General features: G+C 37.5%; 1 protein-coding gene across 3 annotated transcripts in view; it reads right to left on the reverse strand.

Annotated features, from left to right (window-relative positions):
• The window catches only part of DNAJC24 (DnaJ heat shock protein family (Hsp40) member C24), a 67,343-nt gene that overhangs the window by 21,504 nt on the left and 18,375 nt on the right, over positions 1-27,464 (reverse strand). For all 3 annotated transcript variants that reach the window (XM_023230309.2, XM_023230310.2, XM_023230311.1), the window contains exon 3: positions 425-563. In XM_023230309.2, coding sequence (XP_023086077.1) covers positions 425-563 — 139 coding nt within the window. The remainder of the gene's footprint in view (positions 1-424; positions 564-27,464) is intronic.

Consider the following 27,464-nt stretch of genomic DNA (forward strand, 5'->3'; position numbering starts at 1 on the left):
TAGCAGGGTGCTTTATTATGTCATCTTATATATAGTATCTTCATTTGGATTGTCATTTATACTGTATAGTCTTCAAAGTACTATAATTAAAATAGTAATCCATACATATTTATTTTAATAAAAAGAAGTTTTTATACACATAAAGCATATTAATTAGGAATGTGTAATTAAACAGTTTTCAAATGTAATAAAAAATAGCTTTCAAGGCTTCACAAGAAGCCACATCCTAGTAGCTTTCTTAACTTCTCAATGGATACACAATAATCACTGCTAATAATAGGGCATAATTAAAAACAGTGATGGAGGGGAGGAATAAAGGCAATAACACTTGGAGCAAATGCTGGAAAATGCTCCCCAGGAATGGCTGCAGAGTGTGCTTCTAAGAGTTGCTGATGTGCTGTGGTTCCTCAACACAAGTACCTACCACACCGCTGCAAGTCATACTCTCTTTTTGTCTCTTCATTTCCTAGAATTTTCCACGCTTGATCAATTTCGATGAACTTCTGTACACATTCCTCCACTGTTCCTGCTGATACATCTGTACTTTGTTTATCTGGATGATACTGCCAATCAAAAATAAGGGTGGGAGGGAGTGAGTAGAGAGAGCTGAGGGGGGTTACATTTAAAAAAAATTGTAAATCTGAGCTTTAGTTAAGAAGGTAATGAGAGGATGAAAACTAAATGCCAAGGCAATGAGACAACAGTGTTGGACACAGGAGACAACTGCCAGGTTAATTAGACCACTGGAGAAGCTATAAATCCACCAGTGACATGATCTGTCACAACGTGCAAAGACAGCATTTTCTGGATAATTTGTTCATGGAATCCCTGGTCTCGTGGACAATTTACCTAGAGAGGATGACTTAACACAAATAGCAACAGGTACGTGCAGATGAGCAGGACATGAAACAGGAAGAGCACGAACTAGGCAGAGTATGAAGCTTTCCTTACACAATGTGCTTACCTATAGACAGCATTATACAATGGACCACTAGGTCTTTCTTATGAAATTATACAATCATAATTTTAAATAAAAATATATCTAATTATAAACATGACAACTTTCATCTTCTTCCCCAGCCCTGAAGATTATAAAGTTATAAATCCCCAAGCATACATTTTTATTAAAAACTGGTTATTCTAGGCCAGATTTTTAAGAAATAACTTTAAAGAACTCAAACACTTAGATGTAAATTAATTCATTAAAGAATCTTTCTTATGTGAATTTTCTAAAAAGTCTAAAAATTTTTGTTTTCAATATGCAGTAATTTCTTTATACTACTAGGCCAAAAACAGGAAGCTTTATGCCAATTCATAAATTCTCAAATGCTGATGTACATGTAGCTCACTAAGTAGTTATCCAGTAGGATCACTTCTTTTATCACTTCCCATATCTCCTTCCTTCCTTTTCTTCTTTGTTCTCTGTGATTCTCCCTTCTCATTTCATCTAACAGTTCTGAAAGGATCAATATGTCATATGCTTTTCAGCAATCTCCCAACAAATGGGAAAAGATTATATAAATTTAGAGACATTTCAGTGAAACAATCTGGGGGTAACAATAGCACATATTCAGATATGTAAATTTTCTTACTTTCAAGTAAATAAGGAACTCCCAGCCTGTATGATGCTTACCGGGTTCTTCTGTGAAACCAAATATCAGAATAGCATTTGCTGTGCTAGAGAGGATCCTTAGTGGTGTGTAGAAGTTCATCATGAAAATGAATCTATCGTTAGAAGATAGTATTTATCCAATAATTACTTTGACAGCTTTATACTTTAATTTCAAAAAGTCAACTTAGGAATGTCCTTTTGATGTAGAATAGTTTTTTTTTTAAATGTCTTACTCTTTTTTCCAAGTTCTTACAATAAAACAGGCAAATAACCATATGTACATTTCATGACTCATTGGTGTGGTTGGTTCATATATTCCTCAATTAATGGTACAATAATTTCAATTATTTCATTGACTGCCTTGCAGACATTATCAGGAGCACAAAAAAAAATTGCAAGTACCATGTCATTTATTATCTAAATTGCTAAGGCCGAAGTCACTCAGTAAGTTGTGTCAAGTACCATGAAGCAAAATGACTTCAATTCTCAATCTAGAATTTGTAAAGTATGTAAGTTTTAATTAAATCACAGACTATTTTAAAAATAGATTCATTTTCATGATGAACTTCTCCACACTGTTGAAGATGCTCTCTAGCACAGCAAACACTATTGTGGTATTTGGTTACACAGAAGAACCTGGTAAACATTATATAGGCTGGGAGAAAGATTCTAGAGCAAACAACGAGGATTAGGCTTCCATTTTCCCTTTGGCAAACTACTTCTCTTCCTATTAAATCTATCAGTTATCAACATTTAGATATTTAAACTAATATAAGTACTGAAGAAAAGGAAACTAAGGTTCTATTGTTTCATCTTCTTTAACCATGATTTATTAAATGATGCTTATAAAAGTTATTTCTATACTGAGGTTTTGGCAATCTCTAAAGTTGGGATATTCAAGCAATATCCCTAAGCCAAAGTGGAGTTGGCTGCATAAAAGTTCTCTAGCTGACCCATTCCTCTAACACTACACGAAGATTTGTCTAACAAGCTTAGTATAACTAAATGTTATTATATGTAACATATTCAAATAAGCCATGATACATTTATGATACATTTACATGAGAAAACTCTTAATTTCAGTATGTCACAAGCATTAAGGCCCTGGAGAACTTGTTCTAAATTTGTAGCTATAGAGTAGGAGTAAAGATCAAAAGGTAGGTAATTTTTCATGGGCCAATAAAGGAAGTCCACTTGGTACAATGAATAGAAGAGGTTAGGCCTGATCATGTACAAGTCTAACCAAGAAAGCCCTATAAAACCAGGAATTAATTCCTGGATGCCCTAAACTAAAAAATAATACTAAATTTTATTATGAGTCACAAATCAGCTCAATGATAGTGAAAGTACAATTCAATCTCTTTCCCTAATTTGGTATTTTTCTGATTAGTAACTGATACAACGGGCTCACCATCTGAGGCTTTAAGTCTATTCAGATTCCATGACATTTATTTAATGGGTACACTCCATTAAAAAATTGCAAATATAGCAAGAAAATAAGTATATAATTTGGGATGCTTTAAAACCTTAGTCCAATGTGTTTTGACAGCAACTTTCAGAGCAAAGTGAAGGTCTGAGAAAAGGAATAACTGTCTGTGGTAGGCTGATAATGGCCCCCAAATATATCAAGTCCCAGTATCATAGGTACCTGTAAATGTTACTTTATTTGGAAAAAGGGAGTTCACAGATATGATTACATTGTAGTTCATGAAATGGGAAGATTTTGCTGGATTATCTGGTTGGACCCTAAATGTATTCAAAGTGTTCTTAGAAGAAAGAGGCAGAGAGAGAGCTGACACACAGAAGAGAAGGTGATGTCAAGATAGTGCATAGAGAGGTCTAAAATGCTGCCCCTGAAGACTGGAGTGAAGTGGCCACAAGCCAAGGAATGCCTGCAGCCTCCAGAAGCTGGAAAAGACAAGCAATGGATTCTCCATCAGATCCTCCAGAGGGAGTGCAGTGCTGCCAACACTTTGAACTCAGCCTGGTTATAATTATTTTGGACTTCTCCAGAACTATAAAAGAATAAATATTTGAAACCACCCAAGTTTCTGATAGTTTGCTTTTACACCTGTGAGAAATTAAAACCCAGTCCAAATATATCTATGATTTACAATTGGAATGTAAGACACTAGAATGTGTTAAGAAGTTGTTTTAATTACAAGGGTTACTCATAAAATGGTGTCATTACACACATTCTTAAAAATACGAAATTTTTCTCTATTGCCAATGGGAAAACAAGCCCCCAATCCTAGGTTTAAAGGGTTTCTGATCTCAAAGTGTATGTTAATTTTGTTCCTACTATTTCTAAATCTGAGCTATCCTGTGGGAGGGAGGTAGACTCATTATCACCCTAAAAGACCACATTCATTTTTCTTCTGTTATCAAATCTTATTTCTTGCCCTTAACTTCTTTTACTCCCCACTAGCCAAAAACCTTCCTACTCTTGAGAGCCCAAAGCTAGTCCCAATTCATTCATTCACTTATCAAATAAAAGACAGATGTAATCTAAAGCACTGTGTATTCTAGGGGCTTACTATCTAATTAAGGAACCAGAAACAGCCATTAAAAAAAAAAAAAAAAAAAAAAGCATGGACTTCCTTATAGACTCAAAAAATGCCAGCTGAATCAAACAGGGAGCTCTGAGGACAACAACATTCATCAATCAAGTAGAGAGAATCCTGATACTCCTTAATTAACAGAATAGGTATGTTATAAATTTAATGTTGCAAAGTGTATTTATTTTAACTGACTTCCATGTTCTTTCAGTACTAAACTGAAATGCATTTTGCTGGAGTTGAAAAACTTAAGTGTCTTGGAAGCAACAGACTCAAAATTAACAAATCAGCAAATCTTGCAACAAACAGAGAAGAAAATTTTAAGAAATTATCATTAACAACAGCACAAAAAATGCTTTGGATAAGCCAAATAGAATATATGTAAGACTTCTACACTGAGAAGCACAAAGCACCACTAAAAGAAATCAAATGTCTAAACAAATGGAAGAAGTAACATGTTCATGGATGGGAAGCTGCTTGTCCATTTTCCCTAAACTGATATATTAATGCAATCCCTATCAAAATTTCAGCAGTAATCAACACTGTAGTACCGCATAAAGCATAAAGATAGCCGAGAAACAGACCATACATATATGGTCAATTGACTTTCAACAAAGCTGCTAGAGCAACTCAATGAGGAAAGGAAAGTATGTAACAAATGGTTTCTAAACAACTGGATATCCCTGTGGGGAAAAAAAATAACCTCAATCCCTCTTAGTCCATAAACCAAAATTAATTCAGAATGAATTATACATGTAAAAGTAATCCATAAAGGTAACGCAAGGGAATATCTTTGCCGCTTAGGGTAGGCAAAGAGTGCTTTGACAGAAAATAAAAAGCATAAACTGTATAACACAAAATTTATAAACTGAACATCGAATTTTAAAACTTTCTGCTCATCAAAGATACCACTAAGAAAATGAATAAACAAGCCATAGACTGGGAGAAAATAGTGGCTGCATATGTTTCTAACAAAGGACTTGTATCAGAATACATGAGTAAAACCTATAAATCAATGATTAAAAGACAAAACTAATTAAAAACCAGATGAATAAAATTGAACAGATACTTTTTCAAAGAAAACTGATGAACAAATGTGTACATGAACTTTTTTATTAGTTATTAGGAAATAACTTAAACTTTTTTATTAGTTATTAGGAAAATGCAAATTAAAATCACATTGAGGTATTATTACATACCTAAAAGAATGGCTAAAATAAAAATGACTGGCTGGGTGTGGTGGCTCATGCCTGTAATCCCAGCACTTTGCGAGGCCAAGGCAGGCAGATCACCTGAGGTCAGGAATTTGAGACTAGCTTGGCCAATATGGTGAAACTCAGTCTTTACTAAAAATACAAAAATTAGCCAGGTGTGGTGGCATGCGCCTGTAGTCGCAGCTACCCAGGAGGCAGAGGCACAAGAATTGCTTGAACAGGGGAGGTAGAGGTTGCAGTGAGTGGAAATCGTGCCACTGCACTCCAGCTTGAGGGACAGAGCAAGCCTCTGTCTCAAAAAAAAAAAAAAAAAAAAAAAGAGAGAGAGAAGAAAAAAGAAAAAAGATCTGTGCATTTTTTATTTTACGTTGACAATATCTCAATAGAAAAACATCTTCAGACATGTTTAAATTTTTTAAAAGGAATTTAGCAAATCTTTCTAAACCATAAAGGATAAATAAGGAATTTCTTCCAATATTAATAGAAAGATAAGTAAAACAAAAAACACAGAAAATTAATGGAAAAATTAATATGAATTAGCGCAAAGCTTGAATTACACACTAGTTTATGGAAACTGTTTTATTACTTTCAAGCACATTTGCCAACTTTAATAACTTCAAAACATTTTAAAAGACTAAGCATTGCTGAGTAGAAACCCGAAGTGCATCCAAAATTAAAATACCATAAATATGTCACAATATTAAAAATACTGAGAGTGACAGTATCTGTGTGATTCTTCATTATACAAAGACATCTATTTCCAAAATTTCAGTAAACTGCTATTTTACTACTCTGAAATGACTTGACACCTATAACTGTATGATCTAAGTAATTTCCTCAAATTTGGGGGAAACTTTTCAATTACATAAACTTAAATTCTGCCGGGCGCGGTGGCTCAAGCCTGTAATCCCAGCACTTTGGGAGGCCCAGACGGGCGGATCACAAGGTCAGGAGATTGAGACCATCCTGGCTAACACGGTGAAACCCCGTCTCTACTAAAAACTACAAAAACTAGCCGGGCGAGGTGGCGGGCGCCTGTAGTCCCAGCTACCTGGGAGGCTGAGGCAGGAGAATGGCTAAACCCGGGAGGATAGGGTATCATACATGGTACTACAAAAGAAATACAGGAACTGATAAAATATTTCATCAGGATTGGTATGTGTTATCTGTTTTCTAACTGACTATTTCATGGATAAGTAACACTTTTAGTTATGAAATCTTAATTCTCATCAGCTGAGATTTTTTGGCAATGAGCTGTCCAATATGAAATATTTTATTTAGATTTCAAACACTCTCTACATATTAAGTCTAAGTGCCTTCTAAATTACTAATTCTAGAGTGACTGTCACAATGTGTCACCTCAGTGCTACTCAAAATGTGGTCCTCAGAACTGCAGCATCAGCATCATCAGAGAGCTTGTTACAAATATCAATTCTTGGGCCTCACCTCAAATCTTCAGAGGGAGGATTCCAGAATCTGTGTTTCACCAAGCTCTCCAAGCAACCGTTACGCATGCTAAAATTTGAGAAGCACACTGTTAGCCTTGACTGCTGAAAACATGGAATTCATGGGCAAGTCAGAAGATAAGTGCTTTGCAAAAATGTTCCTGTGACAGACGCGTCCTTCCAAGTACGTACACCAAAAAGAGGGGAAAAAAATCCATTAACCTAGAACACCACAATGAAAACCACAACGTGTTTCAAGTCAAAAATTTTTTGACATTTGATACCTTCCATTCACTAATCATAAACGTCAACTTATTCATTCCATTGTTTGTACTAACACCATATGACGTCACAGATGAAGACACTGATGAAATCTGAAATCTGAACAATATGCCAGTGGTAGTTTAATCTGTTGACTTTTTTTTTTTTTTTAAAGAGAGGGGCATAATTTGTATCAGGCTTCACCTTAACACTAATGATGATATCCACTGATAAGTTTACACAGAAACAAATGTTTTTCAACTAAGAAATGAAGCATGTAAAATTATGAAAATAGCATAATACAATGCAGTGTGAAAATTCTACCAACTTCTAAAAGGTTTTAGTGAAAATTATATATATATATATATATATATATATTTTTTTTTTTTTTTTTTTTTTTTTTGAGATGGGATCTCTCTGTGTCATCTGGGCTGGAGTAAAATAGAGTGATACTGGTTCACTGCAACCTCTGCCTCCCAGGATCAAGCAATCCTCCCACCTCAGCCTCCCGGGTAGCTGGAACCATAGGCATATGCCACCACACCTGGCTAATTTTTGTATTTTTTGTAGAGAAGAGGTTTCCATATTGCCCAGGCTGGTCTCCAACTCCAGGACTCAAGTAATCCATCCACCCTGTGAAAATTACATATTCATTAGCTCCAAATGATCTTTTCTGTTGGCTACACAACATATAAAGTTGAAATGAAACGATATTTCTTTACAGTAAACACATAAGAGTTTTATGGTAAACTGTCTACATACAGTAATCCTTTAGTACACACTTGTGATTGTGCTGTTTTGATATATAAAATATAAACTATATATAAGAAGTAACAATAAACCATGAAAAGGACTCTGGGCAAATCTGATTACACAAAAATCCCTAAACAGGCTAATATTACTTGATTTATCAATGTGGCAACTGAGGTTTCCTCTACGTATTAATAGATGAGTTTTAGTACCATCAATAGGATGCTAACTCTTTATCTCTAGCTTCAAACTTTCTTGAATTCTAGAACCAAAGTTTGAAATACTTTCTGGAAGCTTTCTTGTCAGCACAATAAGTTTAACATATTCGATATCCAATATATTATCCAGACACTAAAATCTGTTTCTCCTCCTGCTGAATTCCTTGCTCTGTTAAAAAATAACTCCATGCTCAATAAATGCTAAATGAATGGATGAGAGGGGAAAATTTTTCCTAATAATCCAGACTATCAATATTAGGGTAACCCCTCTTTCCTTCTTCCCATGAACTGCCAAATCTATAGATTCTACTTACATAATTCCCTTTCTATTCCCAATATCAACCCTAGTTCAGACCAACATTAGCTCCTACCTAGTCCCCAGCAATCATCTTCTAACAGCTTTCCAATCCATCTTACTTGCTTCAAAGTCACTAATCTTAACATAACTCTGACCATGTCATTCCCCAGCTCATAAATTTTAAATGGTCAACTAATGCATTATGAATTACAGTGAAGCTCTTTATCCTTAAAAGTAAAGTCCTACAATATAAGAACCACAACCGACACAACAAAAAAAGAGAATTTTAGACCAATATCCCTGATGAACATCAATGCAAAAATCCTCAATAAAATATGGGCAAACCAAATCCAGCAGCACATCAAAAAGCTTATCCACCATGATCAAGTGGGCTTCATCCCTGGGAGGCAAGGTTGGTTCAACATACGCAAATCAATAAATGTAATCCAGAATATAAACAGAACCAAAGACAAAAACCACATGATTATCTCAATAGATGCAGAAAAGGCCTTTGACAAAATTCAGCAGCCCTTTATGCTAAAAACTCTCAATAAACTAAATATTGATGAAATGTATCTCAAAATAATCAGTGCTGTTTATGACAAACCCACAGCCAATGTCATACTGAATGGGCAAAAACTGGAAGCATTCCCTTTGAAAACTGGCACAAGAGAGGGATGCCCTCTCTCACAACTCATATTCAATAAAAGTGTTGGAAATTCTGGCCAGGGCAATCAGGCAAGAGAAAGAAATAAAGGGTATTCAGTTAGGAAAAGAGGAAGTCAAATTGTCCCTGTTTGCCGATGACATGATTGCATATTCAGAAAATCCCATCATCTCAGCCCAAAATCTCCTTAAGCTGATAAGCAACTTCAGCAAAGTCTCAGCATACAAAATCAATGTGTAAAAATCACAAGCATTCTTATACACCAATAACAGACAAACAGAGAGCCAAATAATGAATGAACTCCCATTCACAATAGCTTCAAAGAGAATAAAATACCTAAGAACCCAACTTACAAGAGATGTGAAGGACCTCTTCAAGGAGAACTACAAACCACTGCCTGGTGAAATAAAAGAGGACACAAACAAATGGAAGAACATTCGATGCTCATGGATAGGAAGAATCAATATCATGAAAATGGCCATACTGCCCAGGGTAATTTATAGATCCAATGCCATCCCCATTAAGCTACCAATGACTTTCTTCACAGAGTTGGAAAAAACTACTTTAAAGTTCATATGGAACCAAAAAAGAGCCCGCATTGCCAAGACAATCCTAAGTCAAAAGGACAAAGCTAGAGGCATCACGCTACGTGACTTCAAACTATACTACAAGGCTACAGTAACCAAAACAGCATGGTACTGGTACCAAAACAGAGATATAGACCAATGGAACAGAACAGAGCCCTCAGAAACAATACCACACATCTACAACCATCTGATCTTTGACAAACCTGACAAAAACAAGAAATGGGGAAATGATTCCCTATTTAATAAATGGTGCTGGGAAAATTGGCTAGCAATAAGTAGACAACTGAAACTGGAACCTTCCTTACTTCTTATACGAAAATTAATTCAAGATGGAGTAGAGACTAAACTGTTAGACCTAAAACCATAAAAACCCTAGAAGAAAACCTAGGCAATACCATTCAGGACATAGGCATGGGCAAGGACTTCATGTCTAAAACACCAAAAGCAATGGCAGCAAAAGCCAAAATTGACAAATGGGATCTCATTAAACTAAAGAGCTTCTGCACAGCAAAAGAAACTACCATCAGAGTGAACAGGCAACCTACAGAATGGGAGAAAATTTTTGCAATCTACGCATCTGATAAAGGGCTAATATCCAGAACCTACAAAGAACTCAAACAAATTTACAAGAAAAAAACAAACAACTCCATCAAAAAGTGGGCGAAGGATATGAACAGACACTTCTCAAAGGATGACATTTACGCAGCCAATAGACACATGAAAAAATGCTCATCATCACTCGCCATCAGAGAAATGCAAATCAAAACCACAATGAGATACCATCTCACACCAGTTAGAATGGCGATCATTAAAAAGTCAGGAAACAACAGGTGCTGGAGAGGATGTGGAGAAATAGGAACACTTTTACACTGTTGGTGGGACTGTAAACTAGTTCAACCATTGTGGAAGACAGTGTGGCGATTCCTTAAGGATCTAGAACCAGAAATACCATTTGACCCAGCCATCCCATTACTGGGTATATACCCAAAAGATTATAAATCATGCTGCTATAAAGACACATGCACACGTATGTTTATTGTGGCACTATTCACAATAGGAAAGACTTGGAACCAACCCAAATGTTCATCACTGACAGACTGGATTAAGAAAATGTGGCACATATACACCATGGAATACTATGCAGTCATAAAAAAGGATGAGTTCGTGTCCTTTGTAGCAACATGGATGCAGCTGGAAACCATCATTCTCAGCGAACTATCGCAAGAACAGAAAACCAAACACCGCATGTTGTCACTCACTGAACAACGAGATCACTTGGACACAGGAAGGGGAACATCACACACAGGGGCCTGTTGTGGGTGGGGGCGGGGGGAGGGATAGCATTAGGAGATATACCTAATGTAAATGATGAGTTAATGGGTGCTGCACACCAACATGGCACATGTATACATATGTAACAAACCTGCACGTTGTGCACATGTACCCTAGAACATAAAGCCTAATAATAATAAAAAAAGAACCACAACCTACCATTCAAGCTTTATCTATTACAAATATTAAACACTGAATACATAAACACTGTATTCTAACTATATCCATATCTGTGCAAAGATTAGCACAGTGCCTCTTCGCACAAGTATCCTTCATAAATATTTGTATATTTAAGTTGTGTGTTTAATATTTTCCCCAAAAGTACAAAATCGGAAACTTACTGATTTTAGTCAGCACAATATAGGAGGAGGGATGAATTTTAGGTTTAATCTGAGGTACTGCACTTAAGTGCCTTTTCTCTCATACTCTTTCCTAGTGAACAAGCATTTACTATGTCATTCTATTATGCTGACACTGTGAACAAATATGATATGAAAATGCTTCAGCCCAATGATCTTCCTTTAAACACTTTTCAAATTGAGGAATGAGATACAGAGTAAACAAACACTAAGAGGAATGCATTCAAAAGAATACATTTGGAAAAAAAATGGATTTGTAGCTGCTATGATTTGAATGTGTGCCCAATCCAAAACTCATGTTAAATGTGATTGTCATTGTGACAGTATTAGGAGGTAGCACCTTTCACCAGTGATTGGGCCATGACTGCTCTGCTCTCATGAATAGATTAATGTTGTTATTTCTGGAGTGAATTCCTTATAAACGGCTAAGTTTGGCCCCCATTTTGCCTATGTAGCAAGCGTTTGAGTTTGCTAGTCATGGGATGGGACAGCAGGAAACAGAAAACTCTTTTCAGATGCTGACCATTTAATATTGGACTTCTTAGCCTCCAAAACAGTGAGCCAATAAATTTTTGTTCATTATAAATTACTGCTCTGGGTGCAGTGGGTCACACCTGCAAATAATCCCAGCACTTTGGGATGCTGAGGTGGGAGGATTGCATGAGGCCATGAATTTGAGATCAGCCTGCACAACACAGTTAGAACTCATCTCTACTATAAATTTTCATGGTAGCATGGGCCTGTAGTCCCAGTTACTCTGCAGGCTGAAGTAGGAGGACTGCTTGAGCCCAGAAGATTGAGGCTATGATTAGCCATGATTGTACCACTATACTCCAGCCTGGGTGATGCAAAAAGATTCTGTCTCAAATAAATAAAAAGGTTAGCTAGTCTGTGGTATTCTGTTATAGCAGCATGAAATGGACTAAGACAAAAGCTGTGAGAGTTAAAAATAGGCAAGGCCGAATCCTTAAAAAAAAAAAAAAAAAAAATTCCTGGCTGGGTGCAGTGGCTCATGCCTGTAATCCCAGTACTTTGGGAGGCCGAGGTGGGCGGATCACCTGAGGTCAGGAGTTTGAGACTAGCCTGGCCAACATGGAGAAACCTTGCCTCTACCAAAAATAACAAAAATTAGCTGGGTGTGGTGGCACATGCCTGTAATTCCAGCTACTTGGGAGGCTGAGGCAGGAGAATTGCTGGAATCTGGGAAGCGGAGGTTGCAGTGAGCTGAGATCACGCTACTGCACTGCCTGGGCAACAGAGCAAGACTCTGTCTTTAAAAAAAAAAAAAAAAAAAAAAGAATTCCTAATATCTCTTTCTCTACTCTCCTTCTAATTTTCCTGAAAGAAAACTGTTAATGTTTCACATACCAATTCTGTACTACCAAAAAGGGAGTAAGTGTCATAATAACAATAGATCTTATCAGAATCTCAGCAAAAAGAGACTTGCTTGGTGTTTGTGTTTTTTTTTTGGCAATGATTTTGGGGAAGGTCCCACTCAAGGACTTTCTTGCAAAGCCCCAATATGACCACTGTTGAATTTCCGTGACATTACAGTAGATACACATTCCAAACAGATTACCACTGAGGAATTTCAAAGAGCAGCATACACATCAACGCTGAATAAAAGCTTACTATGGGTCATTTTTATTTAAAGTTTGCATGCATTTATGAGTCTAATAATCACTACAGCTTGAGGCACTCATTACCTCTAAAGATAATGAAAACTTATTTCTTCAGACATCTGTTGTGAAACAAAATTGAAAAGGTCAATTTGAGAGAATTATATAAGTAATAAGGCATTAATAAATCTGACCACAATATCTGACAACTGAGACAAAACAGGCATTCCTCTCTGGGGTCTGCTGCTTTCCACCCCCAGATTGGAAATAAAGGAAAATCTCAAGTTTCCTCAAGGAAAATTCAAGGCATTCAGCTAGCCCTGAGAAGTAAACGAGCAACTTGATAAGCAAAAGGTCATAACAGCTTAAAATAATAGCCGAGGAAGTTAAAGTCATAAAATGTTTGGTTCCTTATGTCAGAGGTGTGTGAATCACAGCAATTCCATCTTGAATATGAGCTGGGTAAAATGGGACTAAGACCTACTGGGCTGCATTCCCAGATGGTTAAGGCATTCTAAAGTCACAGGATGAGATAGGAGGTCGACACAAAATACAGGTCATAAAGACCTCACTGATAAAACAGGTTGCAGTAAGGAAGCCAGCTAAAACCCACCAAAACCAAGATGGCCACTAGAGTGACCTCTGATGATCCTCACTGCTACACTACCACCAGAGCCATGACAGTTTACAAATGCCATGGCAACATCAGGAAGTTACCCTATAAGGTCCAAAAAGGGGAGGCAGGAATAATCCACTTCTTGTTTAACATATAATTAAGAATCATAAAAATGGGCAACCAATGGCCCTCAGGGCTGCTTTGTCTATGGAGTAGCCATTCTTTTAATCCTTTACTTTCTTAATAAACTCGCTTTAACTTTATGGACTCACCCTGAAGTCTTTCTTGCATGAGATCCAAGAACCCTCTCTTGGGGTCTGGATCGAGACCCCTTTCCTGTAACACCCACGGAAACTAAAGAAAACATCTTAACATATGGCCCTGCGTTCTTTTTCAGAAACCTGGACCGCCACCAAATGGATCTGCTGGTACACAGACTTCAGATAAGAAGAAACTGGAGACTGAACTCTAATCATATTTCTTTGTTCTAAATTTCCTCCTGAGTGGCCTGGAGGAAGTCATGCCCATGGGACAGACCTAATATTCTTTTCTGCTGACCCCAAGTCTTTACACAAAGCTCTCCTTCGTTAACCAACTGCAAATCAAAAACTGTTTGAATCTGCCTATGATTCGGTAAGCCCCTGCTTCAAGATGTCCTGCCTTTTTAGGCCAAACCAATGTACATACTTCATGTATTGATGTATGCCTTTGCCTGTAACCTCGTTTCCCCACCTTTAAAAACCCTTATATGTAAGCCATAGAGGAGGTTGGGTCTTTAGCACAAGCTGCCCAATTCTCCTTGCTTGGCACCCTGAAATAAGTGTCTCACTTTCTCTCACTGCAAATCTTGATGGAAGTGTTTGGCTTTGGTGAACCTGATGGGCAGACACAGTTCAGTTCAGTAACACAACCAGAAGAGCATTCCCCAACATTTTTCTTCATGAAGAAGGACACACACACACACACACACAGACACGCATGTTAACTGAAAAGAACATTTGTGATCTTTAAGTATCTATAAAAAATTACCTTAATCAGTTCCTTTGGGAATGCTAGTGAATAGCTAAGAATTTAAAAGACAATACAGTCATGTGCCAGATAACGATGCTGCAGTCAATGATGTATTGCATATACAATAGCAGCCCCATAGGGTTATAATGGAGCTGAAAAATTCCTACTGCCTAGTGACATCACAGCTGTTATGTCACAGTACAATGCATTATTCACATGTTTGTGGAAATGCTGTTGTAAACCAACCTACTTTATAAACTTTATAAAGTGGAGCCAGGTGTGGCAGCTCTGTCCGTAATCCCAGCACTTTAGGAGGCTAAGGCAGGAGGATCACTTGAGGCCAGGAGTTCAAGAACAGACTGAGCAAGGTAGTGAGATCTCATCTCTACAAAATAATTACAAGATTAGCTAGGCATGGTGGCACACTCCTGCAGTCCTAGCTACCCAGGAGGCTGAGGTGGGAGGAGTACTTGAGCCCAGGAGGTCGACGCTGCAGTTAGCTATGACTGCACCATTGCCCTCTAGCATGAGTGACAGAGCAAGACCCTGACTCTATAATTTTTTTAAAAAACTTTGTAAAGTAAAAAATGTATGGCTGGGCACGGTGGCTCACACCTGTAATCCCAGCACTTTGGGAGGCCAAGGCGGGCAGATCACAAGGTCAGGATATCGAGACCATCCTGGCTAACACAATAAAACCCCGTCTCTACTGAAAATACAAAAAATTAGCTGGGCGTGGTGGCGGGTTCCTATAGTCCCAGCTACTCAGGAGGCTGAGGCAGGACAATGGCGTGAACCCAGAAGGCAGAGCTTGCAGTGAGGCGAGATCACGCCACTGCACTCCAGTTTGGGTGACAGAGCGAGACTCCGTCTCAAAAAAAAAAAAAAAAAACAAGTTACAATAAGCTAAGGTTAATTATTTAAAAAATATTTTTGTATAAATTTAGTGTAGCCTAAGCGTACAATGTTTATAAAGTCTACAATAGTGTACAGTGATGTTCTAGGCCTTCACATTTACTTACCACTCATTGACACCCATAGCAACTTCCAGTCCTATAAGCTCTATTCATGGTATGGACCCTACACAGGTACATGTACCATTTTTAATATTTTATAGCATACTTTTACTGTACCTTTTCTATGGTTAGATATATTAGATACACAAATATCACTATGTTACAACTGCCTATAGTATTCAGTACAGTAACATGTTGTATAGGTTTGCAGCCTAGGAGCAAAAGGCTATACCACAAAGCCTGATGTGCAGTAGGCTACACCGTCTATATACGGATGGCTTATGTAAGTACACTCTGTGATGTTCTCACAGGGTGAAATTGCCCTATGACACATTTCTTGGAACACATCCCGATCTTGAAGTGACACAGGGCTGTATGTAGTCAAAAACAATACGCTTTCCTAGAGCTCACTATTTGGCTCTGTAACCTAACAGCAGCCCTTGCTATGGAATCTTTGTGAATAATCTTATACATTTATTTACGATGGAATCCTACATTTAACATAGACAGCCCCACAGTTCTCAGAGAGAGCCTTAAAGTGATGCTTCAGTGTGCTTATGTGGCCAGCTACACTGACAGAACAATATGAAGAAATGTACATCCCTTGGGTCTACCAAATCTCTAATGATTGCCTCCATTCTCCAGAAGAGCCATTTTAATACCATTAATATTTATAAACAGATCTCTTGGTCTTCTGAACATACTTTTAAAACTTCTGCTAAATATCACTATACCACTGACTGCCTTTGAGACAAAACTGAGACATTCATTCTGAGATTCCTGGTAGCTCCAAGAAGCAGCAGCAAAAGAGAAAAACAGAGAAGGAATTGAAAGAGGGGGAAGCAGGAGGATGGGAGAGGCAGGGAGAGGATGGGGAAGAGAGGGAGGTAGTGAAGAAAGAGGAGACAGCGAGAGAAGGGGAATAAGAAAACAGAAGAGAAGGAGGAAGAAAGAGAGGAAAAGGAAGGATAATGTTTTGAAAAAGAGAGAGAAGAGAGTAAAGAACACTGAAAGACAATAAAGCTGTGCAATATTTGTGGTAGGTATTGTTTTTCAAATAAAGAATTAAGGTAACTAATTTATACCCCACCAACAGTGTAAAGGCATTCCTATTTCTCCACAGCCTTGCCAGCATCTACTGTTTCCTGACTTTTTCATAATCACCATTCTGACTGACGTGAGATGGTATCTCGTGATTTTGATTTGCATTTCTCTAATGACCAGTAATGATGAGCTTTTTTTCATGTTTCTTGGCCACATAAATATCTTCTTTTGAAAGTATCTGTTCATATCCTTTGCCCACTTTTTGATGGGGCTGTTTTCTTTTTTCTTGTAAATTTGTTGATGTTCCTTATAGACTCTGAAAATTAGACCTTTGTCAGATGGGTAGATTGCAAAAATGTTCTCCCACACTGTAAGATGCCTGTTCACTCTGATGATTGTTTCTTTTGCTGTGCAGAAGCTCTTTAGTTTAATTAGATCTCATTCATCAATTTTGGCTTGTGTTGCAATTGCTTTTGGTGTTTTAGTCATGAAGTCTTTGCCCTTAATGGTATTGCCTAGGCTTTCTTCTAGGGTTTTTATGGTTTTGGGTTTTACATTTAAGGCTTTAATCCACCTTGAGTTAATTTTTGAATAAGGTGGAAGGAAGGGGTCCAGTTTCAGTTTTCTGCATATGGCTAGCCAGTTTTCCCAGCATCATTTATTAAATAAGGAATCCTTTCCCCACTGCTTGTTTTTGTCAGGTTTGTCAAAGATTAGATGGTTGTAGATGTGTGTACCAGTACCATGCTGTTTTGGTTACTGCAGCCTTGTAGTATAGTTTGAAGTCAGGTAGCATGATACCTCCAGCTTTGTTCTTTTTGCTTAGGATTGTCCTGGCTATACAGGCTCTTTTTTGCTTCCATATGAAATTCAGAGTAGTTTTTTCTAATTCTGCGAACAACCATTGTGGAAGACAGTGTGGTGATTCCTCAAGGACCCAGAACCAGAAATACCGTTTGACCCAGCAATCCCATTACTGGGTATATATCCAATGGATTATAAATTATTCTACTAAAGACACATGCATACATATGTTTATGTAGCACATTTACAATAGCAAAGACTTGGAACCAACCCAAATGCCCATCAATGATAGACTGGATAAAGAAAATGTAGCATATATACACATGGGATACTATGCAGCCATAAAAAAGAATGAGATCATGTCCTTTGCAGGTACATGGATGAAGTTGGAAGTCATCATTCTCAGCCAACTAACACAGGAACAGAAAACCAAACACCACATGTTCTCATTTGTAAGTCGGAGTTGAACAATGAGAACACATGGACACAGGGAAGGGAACAACACACACTGGGGCCTGTCAGGGTGTGGAGGACAAGGGGAGGGAGAGTATCAGGACAAATACCTAATGCATGAGGGGCTTAAAACCTAGATGATGAGTTGATAGGTGCAGCAAACCACCATGGCACATGTATACCTATGTAACAAACCTGCACATTCTGCGTATGTATCCTAGAGTTTAAAGAAAAAAAAAGAAAGAAACCTTTAAAAAAAAAAAAAAGGAATTAAGAGATACATCTGCAGAAACTGAATTCCCAAAAATAAAGAAACGTAAAAGGTTAAGATATGTGGTTAAATTATTGAATCCATGGCAATTTATGGCAAAACCTTTTTTAAAACCTCTATAATACATCTTAAACTGTGAGATTTACTAACTCTAAAATATAATCTTGCACCAATTCCTTTTGTTAGTAATATGTGTTTTTTCTTTTGAATATATGCGAGTGTAGCATAATCCGTGTTCCTGTATGACTGCACGTAAGATATAAAAACAACTTTAAATCTTGTGCAGTGGGTTACATAATATCCAATATAAATATAAACCCAGACATCTCCACTCCCCCAAATCAAATCAAGTAAGTTTCCATAATATATTCAATACACGCTACAGAAAGAATTCTGATATCAACCCTTTACCTCCAATTTCCCCAGATGACGATTAGCAGTAGGGAGAGTACTTCCTGACTTCATGTATTCTCTGGGTTCAGGGAAAAGATGTCTTTTTATACAATTAAGGACTCAAGAAACTGATGTCAAACTAAAGTCATCACTACTAAATAAGTAGTACACACACAGATCCTACAGAGAGGCTCTCCTACAACTCAGAGCTCTTGCTCTGGCCACCAAGGCCACCAGGTACTAATTAACTAGTGTGTTCTGTCAATACTTTCATGCTTTTCTTTTATCAATTGATCATTTTGCCATATTAATGATACTAGTACAGTGGCTTTGAATTCCCTTGAGTGCTTTACCCCTGAGATAGGAAAAAAACAGTAAAGAAGATATGAGAAAGAAAATGTCACAGATTATCTTTACCTATCTTTTATTTGAATCAGTGCTAACACTGCTTCCTATAAAAGTTATCTATTTTTTTTATTTGCAGAAATGTTCCTGTGGACCTAAAATGTACAACTGCTCTTTAAATAAAAGTTCAACTGATTTAATTTTATAAGATACAGGAAACAACAAGTGAAATGAAATATACTAACGTATATAGGTATACAGGTATGTAACATTCTCATATATAGGTGTTCAAAATTAATGATGGGATTTTATACCTAAGGCTGGAGAGGTAACAAGAACCCTTAATTCTAACTACCTAATGATGAGAGAAAGTCACCTAAACGAAGCTCAATAAACAAGATAAGTGACCTTAATACTGACGGGGAAAAAAAAGGGTAAAAGAAGAAAAATAAAGCATTTAATAACTGTAGTTAATGAACTTAATGTACTATTTTTGAAATAAAGGCCTAAGTAGGCTTCTTAGGATACCAAGAAATACAAATCGGACCAGGCGTGGTGGCTCACGCCTATAATTCCAGCACTTGGGAGGCCAAGACAGGCAGATCACAAGGTCAAGAGTTCAAGACCAGCCTGGCCAACATGGCAAAACCCCGTCTCTACTAAGAGTACAAAAATTAGCCAGGCGTGGTGGCAAGTGCCTGTAATCCCAACTATTCAGGAGGGTGAGGCAGGAGAATTGCTTGAACCCGGGAGGCAGAGGTTGCAGTGAGCTGACATCATGCCACTGCACTCCAGCCTGGGCGACAGAGCAAGACTCTGTCTCGGCAGGGGAAAAAAGAGAAACATATATCCTCTGAGATAATTTTTGATTTTCATTATTGCAAATCACTATTATTTTGAAGCGGCTGTTAAAAAGTTAGTGTGGAAATGCTGTTAGCACCATGCAGTTATAATTCTCTAATGAATCTGAATATAGTTTAGATAGGCAAGAGAGAGATGCACATTGACTGACTTTGGCTGTGTTCTGTTGTTGTTTTGCTTTATTTTCCACGAGATGCTCACTTGCTGAAAACATGATCATGTTACAAAAAGTTAGGTATCAGAGTACTGCAACTGTGTCCTTTATACTTTGACATCGCATTAAGATTACAAAAGCTGAAAAAAAAAAAAACAACACAAAGGTAAAGTCAAGTACAACACACTACTGCCACCTATTGCTTAGCAAAATATTGCCTAAAGAAGCAGTCAATGATTCACTTATCTTTTATGCAAGTTAACAAACGAAACATGGTTTTTTAAATGTTTTTAAACTCTTTTAAGGTTTTGTGCTTTAGAGAAAATATAACCCACGTGTAAGATTAGCATGCTAAAAATGTTTATCCATCAAAAAATACTTATCTACTACCTTATAACAAGCCAGATATTGTGCCAGCCAATGAAGATACCATGATGATTAAACAGGGATCCCAATCCTTGAGGGACTCATAGTCTAGTGGTAAAGAGTACGCATGTCAACAATTTATTATAATGCATTGGGAAGGATGAGGTGCATGAATAAGATGACAGCATGAAAAAGTTTTCACCTGGAGTAAGTTGGGGACAGTTTTATAATAAAGGTGATATATGACTAGGTTTTGAAGGATGCATAGAGTTGGCTATGGAGAAACTGTGGAGGATTGGGGAGGAAAGGGTATTCCAGGGAGAGGGAAGTAGCAAATACAAGACAAGAAAGTACTAAAATGGGCATTAGAGTTATGAAATGCAGAACTGTAAGTCAGACTGAGAATGAGTGAAAGAATGGTTGGACAGGGAAAAGGGAGATGAAGTTGAAAAGCTAGACTGGGGTCAAATCATAGGCAGTTTTTTAGTATGCCAAGAAATGTGGATATGCCCATAATTAAAACTCCACATTATTTTCATGATAGGGACATAATCATATTTTTGTTTCAAAGACAAAAAAAAAAAAATCTAAACTGATAGTAGGATGGAATGGGTAAGAGGACAGGTAGGGAGATTGGCAATAAAGAAACTACTGTGCTACCGCAGCACTCCTGAGGAACTATGCTAAGGCTGCTGGCGATCAAAGGTGGGAGTCAGACAAGGGGAAACATAGGAAGCAGGGGACATAAATTTGGAAGTCACTGGTGCAGCAGATAAAGCTAAAGGAATACACAGAGAGCAGTCTGTCTCAACTTTTTTGAGTTTTGAACTCCTCTAAGAATCTGATAAAATTTGCATATAATTGAGGGGTTAACAGACCTCCCAAGTCCCCTGAGCCTCAGACGAAGAATCCTTGATTTCGTGTTAAGTGAAGAGGGTCAAATAAAACTCCGAAGAACAGTGACATTTATATCACAAAGAGGAACAGACACTGGAAAAGAAAATAGAGCAGTGCTCAGACAGGCAAGAAGATAATCAGGAAAGACATGCTCCTGCCCATAGAGGAAGAAATTTCACATTTCAAGACTTATGACAATATCAGATGTCACAGTAAATCCACTACGTTTGGCAAATAAGGAACACTGGCCACTTTAGTAGTCACCATTTAGAAGACTGACAGTGGTGAAAGGGAGTGGGCTGAGAAGCCAATGGATAGTAGTCAATTAATGTTTCGCAAGAAGAAAGGAGTAACAGTTCGAAGAACCAAGGTCAATGGAGAATTTTTTTGAAGACATTTTACTGGATGAACGGAAAAAGCTAATGGAAAGGGGAAATTAAAGATACAAGAGGTAACTGGAGCAACACTGATTTTTAAAATACTAAAAACTGAGTTTTGATTCTGGTTCTGTTATCACAAATCTTGTGATCCTAGAAAAGTTATTCAACTGCATAAAATTTCCTCATTTGAAAAATGAAAAGAATGTTTGCCAAACTATAAGCTACTCATGAGAGCAAGGACCTTTGCCCATATTCACCACTAAATCCACAGCACCTAGCACAGTGCCTGACACATTACAAGACCCTTAATATTTAGTCAGTAAATAAAAAATATGTCCACATACGTCACAGTGTTTTGTAAACATCAAATTACACAGTATGAGTAAATATATTTTGAACAAAATTTAAATTTTTTTAAAAATGGGGTGTACAGTCAGAATGACTATCATCTAAAAGTAAAAAATAATGGATGCTGGTGAGGCTACAGGTAAAAGGGAATGCTTATACACTGCTAGTGGGAATGCAAATGAGTTCAGCTACTGTGGAAAGCAGTCTGGTGGTTCCTCAAAGAACTTAAAACAGAACAATCATTCAACCCAGCAATCCCATTATTGGGTATAAAACCAACGGACTATAAATCCTTCTACCACAAAGACACATGGGACATGGATGTGTACGTTCATTACAGCACTATTCACAATAGTAAAGACAAAGAATCAACCTAAATGCCCATCAACATTAGGCTGGATCAAGAAAATGTGGTATATATATTAACACAACATGGAAAACTATGTAGCCACAAAAAAACAAGAACGAGATCATTCCTTTCCAGCAACATGAATGGAGATGGAGGTCACTCTCCTAAGTGCACTAATACAGGAACAGAAAACCAAATACTGCATGTTCTCATTTATTAAGGTGGAACTAAACACTGAGTACATATGGACACAAAGGAGGGAACAATAGACACCAGTTCCTACTTGAGAGTGGAGGGTAGGAAGAGGATGAGGATCAACAAATTACCAATTGGGGGTACTATGCTTATCACCTGAGTGACAAAATAATCTATACATCAAATCTCTGCAACATGCAATGTAACCTGCAATAATGTTATAACAAAACAGCTTTTTGTTTGTTCTACTTTTTTTTTGTATTTTAAAGCATTACTTTTGATTTTACCTTCATATCAATTCCTCTCTTCTGCTTTCTTTTGATTTACTCTATTTTCCTTTTTCTAACTTTTTACCTGGGTTTTAATTCATTTATTTTTTTCTCCTTATTTACATAAGTATTTAATGCTACACATTTTATTTGATAATTATTTTAGCTGTATTTCATAGATTCTAACATAACATTTGTTAAATACAGTTCCTTTTGTTTTATATTTTTCTTTGAGTCAAGAGTTGTTTAGAAACTTTTTTTTAACTTCAGAGTGCAATGGTATTTTGGGTTTTTATTTTATGAATACCTATCAAACATCTGTATTATGAAAAAAAAGTGTAGTGGAAGAGGAGGGCCATCATAGCAAGTCCTCCAACATAATTAGTTGATCCTCGTTAATCATGGATTCCACATTTGCAAATTCACCTACTTCCTAAAATTTACTTGTAACCCCCAAATCAACACTAGCAATGCTTTCTCGGTCATTGGTGACATGTGCAGACTGGTGAAAAACTTGAGTCACTTGACATGCATCTTCCCAGATGAACTTAAGCAAGGTAAGCTATGCCTCCTTCTTTCAGCTCTCACTGCAAGTATCCTTTTCACAGTCTATTCAGTGCCATGATTTTTGCATTTTTGTACCTTTTGTTGGCAATTTTGCCATTTCAAATGGCTCCTAATTAGTGTATTAAGTGTTGTTTAGTGTTCCTAAGAGCAAGAAGCCCATGATGTGCCTTATGGGGAAAACATATATGCTTAGGTAAGTGTCACTCAGGCATGAGTTACAGTGCTGTTAGCCATAAGTTCAATGTTAAATAAATCAACAATATATATTAAATAACATGTTTTAAACAAAAACAAACATAAAATAAAGCCTTTTATTGATCACTTGAGGAAACTGTGAGCAGAGGCTCTCAGGAATCTAACCCTACATTTCCCCTAGGATCAATTTTTTTTTTATTATTTGCTAATTCAGTGTTTGTGGCAACTTCAAAGAACATAACTACAGCAAATAACCAGAATAGATGGTACAAGAATATAAATATATATTACAAATAATTTATACTTTGTCTTAGTCTACTTTATGCTGCTATAACAAAATATCTGAGACTGGGTAATTTATAAAAATCAGAAATTTATTGGCTCACAGTTCTGGAGGCTGTGAAGTCCAAGATCAAGGTATAAGCAGGTCAGAGCCCAGTATCTCTGCTTCCAAGATGACACCATGCATGCTGCATCCTCTGAAGAGGAGGGTTATGCTGAATCCTCACATAGCACGGATACGGTCCAAGAGAGAGCAAGAGGGAACTGAACTTGCCCTTTTCTAATGGTCCCAATCCTACCCATGAGGGTGGAGCCCTCACTGCTAATCATCTCGTAAAACTCCTACCTCTTAACACCATTACAACAATGATTAAATATCAACATGAGTTTTAGACAGGACAAATATTCAAACCACAGCACACCTTGCCTGCTTTTAGAGAGTGCTCTTGGTCCTTTATCTATTGCCATACCCCACAATGTCCTTAGCTAAGAGGATCTGCATATAAGTCTCCTATATGCCCTGTTACAGGTTATGTTTCACTCCTTCTAGGGGCTCAGGACAAAAGAATCCCCTGCCCAAACAGCCTGAAGTCAAGAGGAAGCTGATATCTCTGGCTGTGGGTAGAAAAAGCAGCAAGGTAGGACAAGTGGTAGCTGTCTCTGTACTGCTGCATTCGGGCATAGAAGCCCAAGGACTCTGTCTTAGTCCATTTGGACAGCTACAACGTAAAAACCACAGACTGGGTTGCTTAAACAACAACGATATATTGCCTAAATCAAGGCACTAGCAGATTTATTGTTTGGTGAGGGCCTGCTTCATAGATGGCTTCCTCTGTCCTCACATTGTGAAAGAAGTGAGGGAGATGGGGTGCAGTGGCTCATGCCTCTAATCCCAACACTTTCAGAGGCTGAGGCGGGCAGATCACCTGAGGTCAGAAGTTTGAGACCTGCCTGGCTGACATGGTGAAACCTCATCGGGAGGCTGAGGTGGGAGAATCTCTTGAACCTGGGAGGCAGAGGTTGTAGTGGGCTGAGATCACACCACTGTGCTCCAGCCTGGGCGACAGAGTGAGACTCCGTCTCAAAAAAAAAAAAAAAAAAAAAAAATTGTGAGGGATTTCTCTAGTTTCTCTTATATAAGGGCATTAATCTCATTCACAAGGGCTACACCCTCATGATCTAATCACCCCCAAAAGGTCCTGCCTCCTAATGTCGTTACACTGGGGGTTAGGAATTCAACATTTGAATTTGGGGGAGATAAGGATTCAGTCCATAAGAAACTCAAATAATTCTAAATTTAATCCTGGTCTTCCAGGTCTATATGAAGGTATATTTGTAAGGAAAATACATTTTTAAGATAGAATATCAACATATTTTATTTAATTTTAGCTTGATTGATAATGTTTATGCAAGCATGTGGGATGTAGACTTTATAATATTTCTCTGGGTCTAAAACTATTAGGAGTGGGCCTTATTACTTGGTATATATTTAATCTTTATGAGTACATAGTAGGTATATATATTTATGGATTACATAAGATATTCTGCTACAGGCACACAACACATAATAGTCACAGCAGGGTAAATGGGGTATCCACCACCCCATTTATCCTTTATGTTACAAACAATCCAATTAAACTCTTTTATTTTTAAATGCACAATAAATTATTGTTGACTGCAGTCACCCTGTCGTGCTATCAAATACATCTTATTCATTCTATCTAGCTCTATTTTTATAACCATTAACCATCCCCACTGCCCTCTCCCTCACCTATCTACCCTCTCCAGCCTCTGGTAACCACTATACTATTCTCTATCTCCATGAGCTGAATTGTTTTAATTTTTAGTTCCCACAAATAAGTAAAAACATGCAAAGTTTGTATTTTTCTGCCTGGCTTATTTCACTTAATATAATGTCCTCCTCTTTCCATGCATGTTGTTGCAAATGACGAGATCTCACTTTTATGGCTGAATAGTACTCTGCGGTGTATATATACAATTTTAAATCCATTTGTCTGTTGATGTACAATTAAGTTCCTTCCAAATTAATTTTGGCTATTGTGAATAATGCTGTCATAAACATGGGAGTGCAGATATCTCTCTGATACACTAATTTCCTTTTTCTGGAGTATATAACTAGCATGGGATTGCTGAATCATACGGTAGTTCTACTTTAAGTTTTTTGAGGAACCTCCAAACTGTTGTTCATAGTGGTTGCACTAATTTAATTCCCATCAAATGTGTACAAGGTTTCCCTTTTCTCCGCCTCCTCGCCAGCATTTGTTATTGCCTTTTTAATAGAAGTCATTTTAACTGGGGTGGGATGACATTGCCTCATAGTTTTGATTTTTATTTCACTGATGATCAACGATGTTGATTGAACAACTTTTCATACACCTGTCTGACATTTGTACATCTTCTTTTGAGAAATGTCTATTAAGTTTTTTGCCTGTTTTAAAATCAAATTTTTCACCTATTGTTTAAGCTCCTTATACATTCTGGTTATTAACCCCTTGTCAGATGGTTAGGTTGCTCTAACTAGGACTTACAGTACTATGCTGAATAACAGTAGTGAGAGAGGGCATCTTTGTCACATTCCAGATCTTAGAGGAAAGCCTTTCAGTTTTCCCCTATTCAATATAATACTAGCTGTGGGTTTGTCCTATATGGCGTTTATGATATTCAGGTATGTTCCTTCTATAACCAGTTTCTCAAGGGTTTTTACATTGATGTGATGTTGAATTTTATCAAATGCTTTTTCAGTATCAATTGAAATGATTATATGGTTTTTATCCTTCATTCTGTTGATAAGATGGATCACATTGATTGCTCTGTGCATGCTGAACCATCCTTGCATCTGAGGGATAAATCCCACTTGGTCACAAAGAATGATCTTTTTAACATATTGTTGAATTTGGTTTGCTAGTATTTTGTTGAGGATTTTTACACCAATAGTCATCAGAAATATTGGCCTATAGTTTTCTTTTTTTGATGTGTCTTTGTCTGGTTTTGGTATCAGGGTAATACTGGCCTTGTAGAATGAATTTTGAAGTATTTTCTCCTCCTGTATTTTTCAGAATAGTGTAGTAGGATTGGTATTAGTTCTTTAAATGTTTGGGAGATTTCAGCAGTGAATCCATTGAGTCCTGGATTTTTCTTTATTGGGAGATTTTATTACTCTTTTTTTTTTTTTTTTAAGATAGAATCGCACTCTGCCAACCAGGCTGGAGTGCCGTGGTGTAATCTCGGCTCACTGCAATCTCCACCTCCTGGGTTCATGCGATTCTCCTGCCTCAGCCTCCCGAGTAGCTGGGACTACAGGCATGCACCACCAGGCCCAGCTAATTTTTGTATTTTTAGTAGAGACGGGGTTTCACCATGATGGCCAGGAAGGTCTCGATCTATTGACCTCATGATCCGCCCCCCTCGCCCTCCCAAAGTGTTGGGATTACAGGCATGAGCCACTGTGCTCGGCCTTTAAATTTTTTTTTTTTTTTTTTTTTTTTTGAGATAGAGTCTTGCTCTGTCACCTAGGCTGGACTGTAGTGGCACGATCTTGGCTCACTGCCACCTCCACCTCCCAGGTTCAAGCAATTCTCCTGCCTCAGCCTCCCTACCAGCTGAGACTACAGGCACATGCCATCACACCTGGCTGATTTTTGTATATTTAGTAGAGACGGGGTTCCGCCATGTTGGCCAGGTGGGTCTTGAACTCCTGACCTCAGGTG

Source organism: Piliocolobus tephrosceles, chromosome 13 (assembly GCF_002776525.5).
Source record: "Piliocolobus tephrosceles isolate RC106 chromosome 13, ASM277652v3, whole genome shotgun sequence".
NCBI lineage: Eukaryota > Metazoa > Chordata > Mammalia > Primates > Cercopithecidae > Piliocolobus > Piliocolobus tephrosceles.